Here is a 17,501-nt window from a genome sequence, read left to right on the forward strand (position 1 = left end):
TTTTATTTTTTACTAAAATCATTTTGAATAAGGTCAAATAAACATTATACAACTAATTCACTCATTAAAAAAACAGTCATTTTCTGAGCGTTTTTTCAGAAAATAATTTGTCAGTTAAGTGGTTTTAAAGGCCGCAGCTCCCCAGGTGAAGGTGCTGGATAATAAAATATTACAACATTTGGTGTCCTGTTTTTATTTTAATATTTTCTCTTACAGGGAGCCTACAGGTACCAGCGGCCTTTAATGCTCCACATGCTGGTACTTGTGGTTCTCCAAGTACAATCATGCAGGGGAAGCTTGCTGGATCCTGTAGTCCTCCTGAAAAAAAAAATTACACTCAGGGATTCAGAATTATAAACCACTGATCGTGTGCGGAATCTCGGCGTTGGGGATCGGGGATCGGGTGGTTGCATGTGCAGCACATAAGGTGCGATGCAAGAGCGTTATTGGCCGTTTATCAGCTAACGCTAAGTACACACCTATACATTTCAGGAGAACAGGCCAATAATTGTATAGGTGAATACCCAGCTTAAGAAAGCACCTGTGCACACGCTGTCTAATTTTCAATGACCAAACTTGTTAATAAATGTTAAAAAATAATGTCCCCCTTCTAGTCCACAATAGGCCCCGGGTGGAGGTAGCAAACAAGATTTACTAACTATAATAATAAAGATAGGACTCCGATACTTTTGAATTAAAAACCCCATGAGAACTGAATGTACGATGGTCATAAAATCCACACCCCTCTCTCTTTTAGGACACATAAAAGGTTAGTTAAGGCTGCCAAGAGAAGAGGCTTCAAAAAGGAGAAACTGGGTTCTGTCCCGCATGCAGAATCAAAACATATTCATGTGCTGACTGTGAAATATATTTAATACAGTATGAACCTTACTGCTGACAATGTGCTCAGCATGAAGAAAAATGTCACACTGCCTATATACTAATTTGTATGATTTTAATTTGATAGCCATGTCCATCAGAACAAATAATGGTTGTTTATCATGTTAAAAGGTTTGTAAAGATACATACAAAAATAAGAATTTACTTACCGATAATTCTATTTCTCGGAGTCCGTAGTGGATGCTGGGGTTCCTGAAAGGACCATGGGGAATAGCGGCTCCGCAGGAGACAGGGCACAAAAAGTAAAGCTTTATGATCAGGTGGTGTGTACTGGCTCCTCCCCCTATGACCCTCCTCCAAGCCTCAGTTAGGATACTGTGCCCGGACGAGCGTACACAATAAGGAAGGATTTTGAATCCCGGGTAAGACTCATACCAGCCACACCAATCATACTGTACAACCTGTGATCTGAACCCAGTTAACAGTATGAGAACAGAGGAGCCTCTGAAATATGGCTCACTACAACAATAACCCGATTTAGTTAACAATAACTATGTACAAGTATTGCAGATAATCCGCACTTGGGATGGGCGCCCAGCATCCACTACGGACTCCGAGAAATAGAATTATCGGTAAGTAAATTCTTATTTTCTCTATCGTCCTAGTGGATGCTGGGGTTCCTGAAAGGACCATGGGGATTATACCAAAGCTCCCAAACGGGCGGGAGAGTGCGGATGACTCTGCAGCACCGAATGAGAGAACTCCAGGTCCTCCTTAGCCAGGGTATCAAATTTGTAGGATTTTACAAACGTGTTCTCCCCCGACCACGTAGCCGCTCGGCAAAGTTGTAAAGCCGAGACTCCTCGGGCAGCCGCCCAAGATGAGCCCACCTTCCTTGTGGAATGGGCATTTACATATTTTTGGCTGTGGCAAGCCTGCCACAGAATGTGCAAGCTGAATTGTACTACAAATCCAACGAGCAATAGTCTGCTTAGAAGCAGGGGCACCCAGCTTGTTGGGTGCATACAGGATAAAACAGCAAGTCAGATTTCCTGACTCCAGCCGACCTGGAAAACTATATTTTCAGGGCCCTGACAACATCCAGCAACTTGGAGTCCTCCAAGTCCCTAGTAGCCGCAGGTACCACAATAAGCTCGTTCAGGTGAAACGCTGACACCACCTTAGAGATAAACTGGGGACGAGTCCGCAGCTTTGCTCTGTCCGAATGGACAATCAGATATGGCTTTGTGAGACAAAGCCGCCAATTTTGACACTCGCCTGGCCGAGGCCAGGACCAACCGCATGTTCACTTTTCATGTGAGATATATCAAATCCACAGATTTGAGTGGTTTAAACCAATGTGATTTTTGGAATCCCCAAAACTACGTTGAGATCTCCCAGTGCCACTGGAGACATCAAAAGGGGTTGTATATGCAGTACTCCCTTGACAAACTTCTGGACTTCAGGAACTGAAACCAATTCTTTCTGGAAGAAAATCGACAGGCCGAAATTTGAACCTTAATGGACCCCAATTTGAGGCCCATAGACACTCCTGTTTGCAGGAAATATAGGAATTAACCTAGTTGAAATTCTTCCGTGGAGCCTTCCTGGCCTCACACCATGGAACATATTTTCACCTAAACTGTGATAATGTTGTGCGGTCACCTCCTTCCTGGCTCTGACCAGGGTAGGGATGACCTCTTCCGGAATGCCTTTTTCCCTTAGGATCCGGCGTTCACCCGCCCCTGCGTCAACGCAGCTGCGGTAAGTCTTGGAACAGACATAATTCTTGCTGAATCAAGACCCTTCTTATCTCTTGAAGTTCCGGTTACCAAGTCTTTCTTGGCCAAACCGGAGCCACGAGTATAATTCTTACTCCTCTCCTTCCTATAATTCTCAATACCCTGGGTATGAGAGGCAGAGGAGGGAACACATACCCGACTGGTACACCCACGGTGTTACCAGAGCGACCCAGCTATTGCCTGAGGGTCTCTTGACCTGGCGCTTCAGGTGGGACGCCATCTTATGACCACCTTTGGTCTTTCCCAACGGTTTACAATCATGTGGAAACTTCCAGATGAAGTTCCCACTTTTCCGAGTGGAATTCATTCCTGCTGAGGAAATTCAGTTTTCCACTCCCGGAATGAACACTGCTGACAGTGTTATCACATGATTTTTCGCTCAGCGAAAAGTTCTTGCTGTCATTGCCCTCCTGCTTCTTGTGCCGCCCCGTCTGTTTACGTGGGCGACTGCCATGATGATGTCCGACCAGATCAGCACCGACTGACTTTGAAGCAGAGGTCTTCCTAGGCTCAGAGCATTGTAAATTGCTCTTAGCTCCAGTATATTCATGTGGAGAAAAATCTCCAGACTTGACCACACTCATTGGAAATTTCTTCCCTGTGTGACTGCTTCCCAGCCTCTCAGGCTGGCATCCGTGGTCACCAGAACACAGTCCTGAATGCTGAATGTGCTGTCCTCTAGAAGATGAGCACTCTGCAGCCCCCACATAAGAGACACCCTTGTCCTTGGAGACAGGATTATCTGCTGATGCATCTGAAGATGCGATCCGGACCATTCGTTTGCGTGAGATCTGCCGAATGGAATTGCTTCGTAAGAAGCCACCATTTTTCCCAAGACTCCTGTGCATTGATGCACTGATACTTGGCCTGGTTTTAGGAGGTTTCAGACTAGTTCGGATAGCTCCTTGGCTTTCTCCTCCAGGAGAAACACCTTTTTCTGGACTATGCCCAGAATCATTCCTAGGAACAGCAGACGTATCGTCGGAAAAACGCTGCGATTTTTGGAATATTAGAATCCACTCGTGCTGTCGTAGAACTACTTTAGATAGTGCTATTCCGACCTCCAACTGTTCTCTGGACCTTTCCCTTTTCAGGATATCGTCCAAGTAAGGGATAATTAAGATGCCCTTTTCTTTGAAGAGAATCATCTTTTCGGCCATTACCTTGGTAAAGGCCCGGGGTGCCGTGGATAATTCAACGGCAGCGTCAGAAACTGATATTGACAGTTCTGTACCACGAACCATAGGTACCCTTGTTGAGAAGGACAAATTTGGACATGGAGGTAATCCTTGATGTCCAGGGACACCATATAGTCCCCTTTTTTCCGGTTCGCTATCACTGTTCTGAGTGACTCCATCTTGATTTGAACCTTTGTATGTAAGTGTTCAAAGATTTCAGATTTAGAATATGTCTCACCAAGCCGTCTGGCTTCAGTAACACAATATAGTGTGGAAGACTAATACCCTTTTCCTTGATTGTAGAAGGGGTACTTTGATTATCACCTGCTGGAAATACAGCTTGTGAATTTTTTCCCAATACTGCCTCCCTGTCGGAGGGAGCCTTTGGTAAAGCAGACTTCAGGAACCTGCGAGGAAAAGATGTCTCGAATCTCCAAACTGTACCCCTGGGATAATACTTTGTACGATCTAGGGGTCAACTTGCGAGTGATCCCACTGCACGCTGAGACTCTTGAGACGACCCCCCCACCTCACCTGAGTCAGCTTGCACGGCCCCAGCGTCCTGCTGAGGACTTGGCAGACTCGGTGGAGGGCTTCTGTTCCTGGAAAGGGGCTGCCTTCTGCAGTCTACTTCCCTTTCCTCTATGTCTGGGCAGATATGACTGGCCTTTTGCCCGCATGCCCTTATGGGAACGGAAGGATTGAGGCTGAAAAGACAGTGTCTCTTTCTGCTGAGATGTGACTTGGGGTAAAAAGGTTGGATTTCCCAGCTGTTGCCGTGGCCCCCAGGTCCGATGGACCGACCCCAAGTACCTCCTCTCCTTTATACGACCATACTTTCATGTGCCGTATGGGATCTGCATCACCTGACCACTGTCGTGTCCATAACATCTTCTGGCAGATATGGACAACGCACTTATCTTGATGCCAGAGTGCAAATATCCCTCTGTGCATCTCGCATATATATATATATATATATATATATATATATATAGACTGCATCCTATTAAATGCTCTATATCACTAAAATATTTTCAGTCAGGGAATCCGACCAAGCCAACCCAGCACTGCATTTCCAGGCTGAGGCGATCGCTGGTCGCAGTATAACCACCGTATGTGTGTATATACTTTTTAGGATATTACTCCAGCTTCATATCAGCTGGCTCCTTGAGGGCGGCCGTATCTGAAGACGGTAACGCCACATGATAAGCGTGTGAGCGCCTTATCCACCCTAAGGGGTGTTTCCCAACTCGCCCTAACTTCTGGCGGGAAAAGGTATAACGCCAATATTTGCTATCGGGGTAAACCCACGCCTCATCACACACTTCATTTTATTTTATCTGATTTAGGAAAAACTACGGTAGTTTTTTCACTCCCACATAATACCCATCTTTGTGGTACTTGTAGTATCAGAAATATGTAACACCTCCTTCATTGCCCTTAACGTGTGGCCCTAATGAGGAATACGTTTGTTTATTCACCGTCGACACTGGATTCAGTGTCCGTGTCAGTGTCTGTGTCGACCGACTAAGGTAAACGGGCGTTTTAAACCCCTGACGGTGTTCTTGAGACGTCTGGACCGGTACTAATTGTTTGTCGGCCGTCTCATGTCGTCAACCGACCTTGCAGCGTGTTGACATTATCACGTAATTCCCTAAATAAGCCATCCATTCCGGTGTCGACTCCCTAGAGAGTGACATCACCATTACAGGCAATTTGCTCCGCCTCCTCACCAACATCGTCCTCATACATGTCGACACACACGTACCGACACACCAGCACACACACAGGGAATGCTCTGATAGAGGACAGGACCTTTCTAAGCAGCTCTTTAGGAGAGCCACCTAGATTGCACCCTTCTCGGCCGGGCACAAAAACCTAACTGAGGCTTGGAGGAGGGTCATAGGGGGAGGAGCCAGTACACACCACCTGATCATAAAGCTTTACTTTTTGTGCCCTGTCTCCTGCGGAGCCGCTATTCCCCATGGTCCTTTCAGGAACCCCAGCATCCACTAGGACGATAGAGAAATGCACAGTAAACGCACCTAATTTAACACAAAGCCTACTAGGAATTTTTTACAAAATTAAAAATTTTCTTTCTTGGATTTGTTCATCAGTGAGTTTTGCAGGTATTTCAGCTACACAAAGACAAGGACATAAAAACATAACCTGTAATAATTTTGATATTTCTTTCTAAATTTTTTGAGTATCCCATATCCAAATATTCCGAAATAAGGAATATTACGAAATACGGAATTTTTTGAGAGTGAGATAGTGAAACCTTTGTTTTCTGATGGCTCAATGTACACAAACTTTGATTGATACACAAAGTTATTAAAAATATTGTATTAAATGACCTTCAGGCTGTGTATAAGGTCTATATGAAACAAATGATTTGTGTGAATGTACACACACTGTTTAACGCACAAAGTTATTAAAAATACCGGCTAAAATGACCTTCAGGCTGTGTGTATTAAACACGCATGCATTCTGTGCTTAGATTTGGGTCCCATCGCCATGATATCTCATTATGGTATGCAATTATTCCAAAATACGGAAAAATCCGATATCCAAAATACTTCTGGTCCCAAGCTTTTTGGATATGGGATACTCAACCTGTATACTAAAATAATGGAGAATGATTTCATGCTCCATTATTTTTAAAATGTCTATGTGGAGAAGCCTTATAGGCCCTACACACTTGGTGATATCTTTGAATGATATGAACAATATCGTTCATATCTTTCAGTGTGTATACAACAATGATGAACGATGCACGTCCCCGCAATCGTTCATCGATCATCTTTTAAACATGCAAGTCAATTTGGACGATATCGATGTATGTAAATGTCATATCGTCCAACTCGGCCATAGATATCATCCAGTGTGTATGCTTAAAATCATGGAAGAAAAATCGTCCAACGATAATATCGTTTGTCAGTAACATCTGCAAAATCAGCAAGTGTGTATGACCCATTAGATTATGGTTGTTTGTGGCATAAATTTTTTTAATATAAACCGTGCTTTAGGCCAAAATAAAGAACTGCAAATGTAAGGAAAACAATAAGATGCTAGTGAAAGTAATGCTCTTCACTGGAGACAAACTGGTGCGACATCGCTCTCCTCACACAGGAGGGGGTTTAGCAAAGCTTGGAGAGAGCTAAAGTACCAATCAGCTCCTGTCATTTTACAGGCTGTGCTGGAAAAATTACAATTAGGAGCTGATTGGTTGGTACTTTATCTCTCTCCAAAAGAGATAAAGATCCCCCACAGCCTTACCAGGAGTGCCGCAGACTGACTGGGCACAGCTAATAGCTGCAAACAGGCACATCATCTCTATGACAAAATATTCTGCATTGTTCAGGTGGTCTCCAATAGAGGTGCTCCATCTACGTATATGCATGCGAAGAATGAAGACCAATATTACATAATGGGGTCCATTCATGAAGCAGTGAAAAGAGTGGAGACAAGGACCAGTGGAGAAGTTGCGCACGGCAACCAATCAGCTTTGAAGGAAGCCTTTATCAAGTGCATTTTATAAAATGTAAGAGATGCCGATTGGTTGTCACGGGCAACTTCTCCACTGGTCTATTTGTCCACTGTTTTCATGGCTTCATGAATAGGCCTCAATATTACAAAAAAAGTAACTGTATAATAAAGTGGAATATGTTTTACCTCTACAGTACTCCATAAGGATAAGGATCTCCCAGACATTATCGCTAACAGCATTAACAGCACACTCTAAGTAGCCAACAATATTCTTATGACCAGAAAGCTCTTTCTGAAAAAGATAAACCAAGTAATACGTCAGTCACAATACAAACATTTAAATACCTTTTAAAAGTTAAACAACTTTTTCTTTCTACAAAAATGAACAGATGAGGGACATGTTCAGCAACACAATCATATGAAATCATAGTGAAAGCAAATAATATAGTATTAGATCCATTTCCTACCCACTCTAATGTATTCAATTAGCCTTTAAACACCTTTAATGCATATCAACTTATATCTGGCTAAATATTTAATTAATATCAAGCAAAACACATATTTAGTCCTTATTACGCTAGCAACATGCTCTACAATTGTTTCCAACTAAATGATCTTATCCTGCACAATGAAAATCTGATCAGCTCTGATGTGGCGGTATGGGAAATACATTACAGTAATGAGCACACTGACGAGCATTGACTGACATCGCATGAGTCAAACATTTGGAACTCAAAATGGACGATGTGTCTAGAAAGTTTAATCTCTTCTAAACTGTGCATTTTACATGAATTTAATTAAAAATATATTTTTTTTCTCCATGTGCACTTGCATAGCATTCCAAAAGCTACTGGCATACAAAGAAAATACATCTACAGTATATAAAATTTAAGTAATAATAAACACAAAGGGGCATATTCAATAAGGCGCGGGGTAAACCCAGCTAATTAGCACACTCAGTGGGAAAGGCTATTCGACTGACCATGGGTATCTATCCACATACCCGCTCACCTTTAATCAGAACACTAATACCCTAACCTTTATACCCTTTGCTAATACCCTAAACCCTCACCCTTCTGTTAATACCCTAACCCTTAATTCTACTACCCTAACACTAACACCCCAACCCTTAACTGTAAACCAAACCATGACCTTAATACTCTAACAACGGACTTCTCAGTCAGGTGCCATCTCTTTTGTCGTGATGGATGGCACCTGACTGAGGAGGGGGCAGCGGTGCTGGGTGGAAGGATGGTTAGAAGGTTGGTGGAGTTTTTAAACTAGGATCCGGGGGGGGAGGGTTTAGCTAGAAACTACGGGTCATGCAGTGAGAATAGTGGGGATGGCGGTAGTAAACGAAAACGAGTTTTAAGGTAAGAACTTACCTTTGTTAAAACTCTTTCTGCGAGGTACACTGGGCTCCACAAGGATAGACATAGGTTTGTAGATTAGGATCTTGATCCGAAGCACCAAAAGGCTCAAAAGCTTTTACCTTCTTCCCAAGATGCATAGCGCCGCCTCCTATATCACCCCGCCTCCGTGCACTGGAGCTCAGTTTTGTTAACCAGCCCAATGCAGTAGCAAGTAAAAGAGATGACAACTGCCGGTTGCCACAAACACCACACTCTCCCGACAGGAGAAGTGTCAGCGGCTAATGCCATACCAACCCAAAGAAGCTAAGTGCGTCAGAGTGGGCGCCTTGTGGAGCCCAGTGTACCTCGCAGAAAGAGTTTTAACAAAGGTAAGTTCTTACCATAAAACTCGTTTTCTGCTGCGGGGTAAACTGGGCTCCACAAGGATAGACATAGGGGATGTCCTAAAGCAGTTCCTTATGGGAGGGGACGCACTGTAGCGGGCACAAGAACCCTGCGTCCAAAGGAAGCATCCTGGGAAGCGGCAGTATCGAAGGCATAGAACCTTATGAACGTGTTCACAGAGGACCACGTAGCCGCCTTGCACAATTGTTCAAGGGTCGCACCACATTGGGCCGCCCAAGAAGGTCCAACAGACCGAGTAGAATGGGCCTTAATGTGATCAGGAGCAGAGAGACCAGCCTTCACATGAGCATGTGCAATCACCATTCTAATCCATCTGGCCAGAGTTTGCTTGTGAGCAGGCCAGCCACGTTTGTGAAACCCAAACACAACAAAAAGAGAATCAGATTTCCTAATAGGAGCAGTTCTCTTCACATAGATACGGAGAGCCCGTACCACATCCAAAGACCGCTCTTTGGGAGACAGATCAGGAGAAACAAGTGCTGGAACTACAATCACCTGATTAAGGTGGAACAAAGAAACCACCTTAGGTAGATAGTCGGGACGAGTCCTAAGAACCGCCCGGGCACGGTGAATATCAGATATGGGGAACTACAGGACAAGGCACCCAAATCCGACACTCTTCTAGCTGAAGCAATAGCCAGCAGAAACTACCACCTTAAGGGAAAGCCACTTAAGGTCAGCTGAACCAAGAGGTTCAAACTGAGACTCTTGTAACGCCCCCAAAACCACCGACAAGTCCCAAGGAGCCACAGGCGGCACATAGGGAGGTTGGATACGCAATACGCCCTGAGTAAAGGTATACACATCAGGTAAGGTCGCAATTTTTCTCTGAAACCACACCGACTAGGCAGATATTTGAACCTTGAGGGAGGCCAGACGCAGGCCTAAGTCCAGGCCCTGCTGAAGAAAAACCAACAACTTGGCTATACTAAACTTGGAAGCGTCATAATCGTTAGATGTGCACCATACAAAGTAAGAATGCCAGACCCTATAGTAAATCCGAGCAGAATCCGGTTTCCGGGCCCGCAACATAGTTTGAATGACCGCCTCAGAAAACCCTTTAGCCCTTAAGACGGAAGCTTCAAGAGCCACGCCGTCAAAGACAGCCCGGCTAGGTCCTGGTAGACACAGGGGCCCTGAACGAGGAGGTCTGGGTGTTGTGGAAGTAAAATTGGACGCTCTGACGATAGGCCTTGCAGGTCTGAGAACCAGTGCCGTCTGGGCCACGCTGGAGCTATGAGAAGCAGAATTCCTTTTTCTTGCTTTAAGTTCCGAATTACCCTGGGCAGGAGTGACACCGTAGGGAACACGTACGGCAGCCGAAACCTCAACGGTAAAGCCAGCGCATCCACGAATGCTGCTTGAGGATCCCTTGTCCTTGCTCCGAAGACCGGAACCTTGTGATTGTGTCGAGACGCCATCAGATCTACGTCTGGAAGACCCCACCTTTCCACTAGGAGTTGAAACACTTCTGGATGGAGGCCCCACTCGCCGGCATGCACGTCCTGACGACTGAGAAAGTCTGCTTCCCAATTCAGGACTCCCGGAATGAATATTGCCGATATGGCCGGAAGATGGCTGTCACGAACCTCGGGCAGCGGCGACCGCGCTTGTCCCTGCGGGTGGCCTGGTCTGCCCGGCGCCTCTCTTCCCCTGACGGTCTCCGGCTTCAGCGGCGGGTCGGCGCTGCTCTCCGGCGGCTTCCCGGAAGCAAGGACGCCGCCATCACAAGCGAGGGCAAGGAGGCGGAGCAGGTCTGACGTCACCTGCCTGCTCCGCCAATCAGGCTAGGGCGGGGAATTTAAAATCAGATACCAGGCAGAGATCCGGTGCCTGAGTATCTTCGTTTCTCCTGCGGAAGCTGTGATTCCAGAGCTCCCTCGTCCCTCCAAGCATCCTGTGCCTCCAAGCATCCTGTGCCTCCAAGCATCCTGTGCCTCCAAGCATCCTGTGCCTCCAAGCACCTCCGAGCCTCCAAGCACCTCCGAGCCTCCAAGCACCTCGTGCCTCCAAGCACCTCTGTGCCTCCAAGCACCTCCGTGCCTCCAATTATCTCCGTGCCTCCAATTATCTCCGTGCCTCCAAGCACCTCGTGCCTCCAAGCACCTCTGTGCCTCCAAGCACCTCTGTGCCTCCAAACACCTCTGTGCCTCCAAACACCTCCGTGCCTCCAAGCACCTCCGTGCCTCCAGTTACCTCCGTGTCTCCAAGCACCTCGTGCCTCCAAGCACCTCATCCCTCCAAACACCTCGGTGTCTCCAAACACCTCCGTGCCTCCAAGCACCTCCGTGCCTCCAAGCACCTCCGTGCCTCCAGTTACCTCCGTGTCTCCAAGCACCTCGTGCCTCCAAGCACCTCATCCCTCCAAACACCTCGGTGTCTCCAAACACCTCCGTGCCTCCAAGCACCTCCGTGCCTCCAAGGGCCTCCCAGCACTCCCTGTACTCCCAGCACCAGTGTCTCCAATATCTCAGTACCCCAGCCTTCAGTATTTCTACAAGTCTTGTCTTACAGGAGACCTTCAAGAATTCCTCTGGGCCTCCCGCCTGCCGTCTTAGTCCTGCATGAGGAAGACCTACATCCGGCCTTCTCTACTACGACCCAGTGGCGGTTCCTCTTCCCGGTCATCGGAAGAAGCCCCGAGTCCACAACACTCCCAAACCAGGTCAGTGACAGTATACTCAGGCCACATGGACTCGGGGAATCGGAACACGGACTCGAGTGCCATCCAGAACCTGGCTTCTCGAGTGCAAAGTCAGGAAGCAGCGCAAGGCCAGGTGATGCAGTACCTCCAGCAGTTGTCCGGGCGTCTGGATCAGATTCAGGCGTCTCTGGCCTCAGTAATTCCGGCACCTGTTCCAGTAGTCGCACCAGTTGCCGTTGCCAGCAATGTTCAACCATCGGCCGGTGTCACTCCACGCCTTCAGTTGCCTACTCCGTCCCGCTATAATGGGAATCCCAAAAATTGTCGTGGTTTCTTGAACCAATGCGAGGTACATTTCGAGCTACTTGCACACAACTTTCCTACAGACCGGTCCAAGGTAGCATATATTATATCTCTGTTGGAAGGTTCTGCTTTGGATTGGGTGTCTCCATTATGGGAACGATCTGATCCCATGGTTTCCAACTACACCAACTTCATCTCGTCCTTTCGAAGGATTTTCGACGAGCCCGGCAGAATGACCACTGCTTCTTCCGATTTGCTCCGTGTTCGGCAGGGCGCCCGTTCCGTGGGCCAGTACGTGGTTCATTTCCAGACCATTGCTTCCGAACTACGCTGGAATAATGACGCCCTGAGAGCTGCCTTCTGGAACGGTCTTTCCGACCGGCTGAAAGATGAGCTGGTTACTAGAGATCTGCCGGATCCATTAGAAGATTTGATTTCCCTTTGCGTCAAGGTGGATCTTCGGATCGTTCCAGGTTCCGGAATCCTACTCCTAGGCCGGTGGCCTCACCTAGCTCAGATGAGCCCATGCAGATTAACCGCTCCCGACTGTCTCCGGAAGAACGACAGCGTCGTCGTGAGGGTAAACTCTGCCTTTACTGTGGAGCCGCAGATCATTTTCTTAAATCTTGTAAAGCCCGTCCGGGAAACGGGCAGGCCTAGCTTGTTCCGGAGGAGTCAAGCTGGGAGTTACGACAAAAGCTTCTCCAACTTCGGACTGCTTGCTTCCAGTAACTCTAGTCTCCAATTCAGTCTCCAGGTCTTGTGAAGCCCTATTGGATTCCGGAGCTGCAGGGAACTTCGTTTCTTCCTTCTGTGCCCAAAGTTTGGGTTTAAAGTTACGGCCTATCGAGCGGCCAATTTCACTGACGGCTATCAACGGGACTAGAATTTCCAAAGGTCTTATAATGTGGCGCACGGGGCCAGTTAAGCTGCAGGTCGGGGTCCTACATCAGGAAGATTTGGAACTCTTGGTAATCCCAGAAATGCCCCATGATCTGGTTCTTGGAATGCCTTGGCTGAAAAGTCATAATCCCCACATCGACTGGAAGTCGTCACAAATTCTGTCCTGGAGTCCCTTTTGTCACACTAATTGTCTTACTCCTGTTTGTCCGCTCCGTGTTACCTCCAAAACGGATGAAGAGCACATTCCGGAGGCATATCAAGGGTACAAGGACGTATTTTCGGAACAAGCTGCTGACCTGTTACCACCGCACAGGCCTTGGGACTGCCCTATTGACCTTGTCCCAGGGAAGATGCCACCTCGTGGTCGCACATATCCTCTGTCTCTTCCCGAGACTCAAGCCATGTCGGAGTATATTAAGTCCAATATGCTCAAGGGATTCATTCGCCCCTCTTCCTCCCCTGCTGGTGCAGGCTTCTTTTTCGTGAAGAAAAAGGACGGGGGGTTGAGACCATGCATCGACTACCGCGGCCTAAACGACATTACTATTAAGAATAAATACCCCTTGCCACTAATCACAGAGTTATTTGATAGGGTTCGTGGTGCCCGCATTTTTTCAAAACTCGACTTGAGAGGAGCTTATAATCTTATACGCATCCGAGAGGGGGATGAATGGAAGACTGCCTTTAATACCCGAGATGGGCATTACGAATACTTGGTGATGCCGTTTGGTCTTAGTAATGCTCCCGCGGTTTTCCAGGGATTCGTCAACGAAATCTTTCGTGATATGCTGTATCAGAGCGTTGTGGTATATCTGGACGACATACTGATTTTTTCCAAGAATCTTGTCGAACACAGGACTCAAGTCAAAGAGGTGCTACACCGTTTACGAGAGAATCATCTCTACGCCAAGCTTTCCAAATGTACCTTTGAAGTAACATCTATTCCGTTCCTCGGTTATGTCATCTCGGGGACGGAGCTTCGCATGGATCCGGAAAAGTTGTCGGCCATTCGTGACTGGACTCAGCCTCTTTCCCTGAAAGCAATACAAAGGTTCCTGGGCTTTGCGAACTACTACAGGAAATTTATTAAGGGTTTCTCCACCATTGTTGCGCCCATTACTGCCCTGACGAGGAAGGGTTCTAATCCTAGTTTGTGGCCTCCGGAAGCCATTGTAGCTTTTTCTCGCTTAAAGTTAGCTTTCATGACGGCTCCAGTTCTCCAACAACCAAATTTCGAGGAACCCTTCTTCTTAGAAGTTGATGCATCTTCAGTCGGGGTTGGGGCTGTTCTCTCCCAGTATTCCTCTGATAAGAAATTACATCCGTGTGGCTTCCATTCTCGTAAATTCTCTCCAGCCGAACGAAATTACACTATTGGAGACCAGGAACTCTTGGCAATCAAATCTGCCTTGGAAGAATGGAGATATCTTCTAGAAGGGGCTAAACATGTGTTTACCATCTACACGGATCACAAGAATTTGCTGTACATCAAATCCGCACAATGCTTAAATCCTCGCCAGGCGAGATGGGCACTTTTCTTTTCACGATTCTCGTTCATTATCAAGTACCGGGCCGGGACTCTCAATATTAAAGCAGATGCGCTTTCCCGTTCACAAGTTCCCACAGACGAGGATGAACCTCCGGAGCGGGGTTTAATTCTGAATCCAGTTTCTGTCTCTGCTGCTTTAACTACTCCAGCTCCTCCTCCTGGAAGAATGTCCGTGCCAGCTAGATTCCGCCCAGGAATACTACTGTGGGTCCATAACTCCAAGTTTTCCGGTCATCCCGGCGCTCAGAAGATGTACAAGTTTCTGCAAAGGTCTTACTGGTGGAACACCATGAGGAAGGATGTACAAGATTGCGTTAATTCGTGTCCCCAATGTACACAACATAAATCTCCTCGTCTGCCTCCTGCAGGGTTACTTCGTCCTCTGCCTATCCCTGTGAGACCCTGGACTCACATTTCCATGGACTTCATCACTGACTTGCCCTGTTCCAAGGGTTGCAACACCGTTTGGGTTATTGTTGACCGTTTTTCGAAGATGGCACACTTTGTGCCCTTGACTGGTCTCCCGACAGCACCGAAACTGGCTCTATTGTTTATCCGAGAACATTTTCGTTTGCATGGGTTGCCACAAGAGATTGTTTCTGACCGTGGAGTACAGTTCACCGCCAGGTTTTGGAAAGCCCTTTGTTCAACTCTACACATTAAACTTAAGTTTTCGTCTGCTTATCATCCCCAAACAAATGGGCAAACGGAACGAGTCAATCAAGATCTAGAGACTTTTCTTCGTTTGTATCTCTCTCCTTCACAGGACAACTGGGTGGAGTTGTTGCCTTGGGCGGAGTTTGCCCATAACCATTTGTTTCATTCTTCCACTGGGGAATCACCATTTTTCGTCAACTACGGGTTCCATCCCCGTGTTCCGGAATTTCCAAGCCTTCCGATAATAGAGGTTCCTGCTGTAGCGTCCACTCTACGACACTTTGGACAAATTTGGAGAAAGGTTCATGCTAATCTTAAGCAGGTTTCTGTTCGGTACAAGTTCTTCGCAGATAAGAAACGGCAAGCCGCACCTCAATATAAAGTTGGGGACAGGGTATGGCTGTCCACACGGAATCTCCGGTTGAAGGTGCCCACCATGAAATTCGCTCCAAGGTTCATCGGTCCTTACCCTGTGCTACAAGTCTTAAATCCTGTGGTCTGTAAACTGGGTTTGCCTGCCCATCTTCGAATACCTAACGCTTTTCATGTTTCTCTACTCCGTCCCCTCATTCTGAATCGGTTCCACTCAGCACTCCCTAGGCCAACGTCCGTAGTGGCAGAAGCTGGAGCGGAGTTTGAAATCAAAGCTATTCTTGACTCTCGTTATCTTCATAAAAAATTACAGTACTTGGTGGACTGGAAGGGTTATGGTCCTGAGGAGAGAAGTTGGATTGGGGCTACTGAAGTAACGGCTCCTCGTCTGATTCGGATCTTCCACTCCAGACATCCGACTAAGCCCGGGAAGTGTCCAGGGGCCACTCCTGGAGGAGGGGGTACTGTCACGAACCTCGGGCAGCGGCGACCGCGCTTGTCCCTGCGGGTGGCCTGGTCTGCCCGGCGCCTCTCTTCCCCTGACGGTCTCCGGCTTCAGCGGCGGGTCGGCGCTGCTCTCCGGCGGCTTCCCGGAAGCAAGGACGCCGCCATCACAAGCGAGGGCAAGGAGGCGGAGCAGGTCTGACGTCACCTGCCTGCTCCGCCAATCAGGCTAGGGCGGGGAATTTAAAATCAGATACCAGGCAGAGATCCGGTGCCTGAGTATCTTCGTTTCTCCTGCGGAAGCTGTGATTCCAGAGCTCCCTCGTCCCTCCAAGCATCCTGTTCCTCCAAGCATCCTGTGCCTCCAAGCATCCTGTGCCTCCAAGCATCCTGTGCCTCCAAGCACCTTGTGCCTCCAAGCACCTCCGAGCCTCCAAGCACCTCGTGCCTCCAAGCACCTCTGTGCCTCCAAGCACCTCCGTGCCTCCAATTATCTCCGTGCCTACAAGCACCTCGTGCCTCCAAGCACCTCGTGCCTCCAAGCACCTCTGTGCCTATAAGCACCTCTGTGCCTCCAAGCACCTCTGTGCCTCCAAGCACCTCTGTGCCTCCAAGCACCTCTGTGCCTCCAAGCACCTCCGTGCCTCCAAGCACCTCCGTGCCTCCAGTTACCTCCGTGTCTCCAAGCACCTCGTGCCTCCAAGCACCTCATCCCTCCAAACACCTCGGTGTCTCCAAACACCTCCGTGCCTCCGAGCACCTCCGTGCCTCCGAGCACCTCCGTGCCTCCGAGCACCTCCGTGCCTCCAGTTACCTCCGTGTCTCCAAGCACCTCGTGCCTCCAAGCACCTTATCCCTCCAAACACCTCGGTGTCTCCAAACACCTCCGTGCCTCCAAGCACCTCCGTGCCTCCAAGCACCTCCGTGCCTCCAAGGGCCTCCCAGCACTCCCTGTACTCCCAGCACCACAGTGTCTCCAATATCTCAGTACCCCAGCCTTCAGTATTTCTACAAGTCTTGTCTTACAGGAGACCTTCAAGAATTCCTCTGGGCCTCCCGCCTGCCGTCTTAGTCCTGCATGAGGAAGACCTACATCCGGCCATCTCTACTACGACCCAGTGGCGGTTCCTCTTCCCGGTCATCGGAAGAAGCCCCGAGTCCACAACACTCCCAAACCAGGTCAGTGACAATGGCGTTCTGCCCACTGTAGAATCCGTGAGACTTCCTTCATTGCTAGGCGGCTTCGAGTGCCGCCTTGATGATTTATGTAAGCCACTGTGGTGGCGTTGTCCGACTGTACTTGAACAGGACGGTTCTGAATAAAATACTGGGCTAGGTTCAAGGCATTGAAGACCGCCCGCAACTCCAGAATATTGATCGAGAGGAGGGACTCCTCCTTGGTCCACCGCCCCTGAAGGGAGTGTTGCTCCAGAACTGCGCCCCAACCTCTTAGACTGGCATCTGCCGTCAACAGGAACCAGTCGGATATCCAGAACGGACGGCCCCTGCACAGTTGTTGGTCCCGGAGCCACCAGAGCAGCG

General features: G+C 48.1%; 1 protein-coding gene across 2 annotated transcripts in view; it reads right to left on the bottom strand.

The window, feature by feature from the left end:
* Positions 1–17,501, bottom strand: part of BMP2K (BMP2 inducible kinase) — a 406,412-nt gene that overhangs the window by 170,848 nt on the left and 218,063 nt on the right. For both annotated transcript variants that reach the window (XM_063919964.1, XM_063919966.1), the window contains exon 3: positions 7,496–7,601. In XM_063919964.1, coding sequence (XP_063776034.1) covers positions 7,496–7,601 — 106 coding nt within the window. The remainder of the gene's footprint in view (positions 1–7,495; positions 7,602–17,501) is intronic.

This window comes from Pseudophryne corroboree, chromosome 1 (assembly GCF_028390025.1).
Source record: "Pseudophryne corroboree isolate aPseCor3 chromosome 1, aPseCor3.hap2, whole genome shotgun sequence".
NCBI lineage: Eukaryota > Metazoa > Chordata > Amphibia > Anura > Myobatrachidae > Pseudophryne > Pseudophryne corroboree.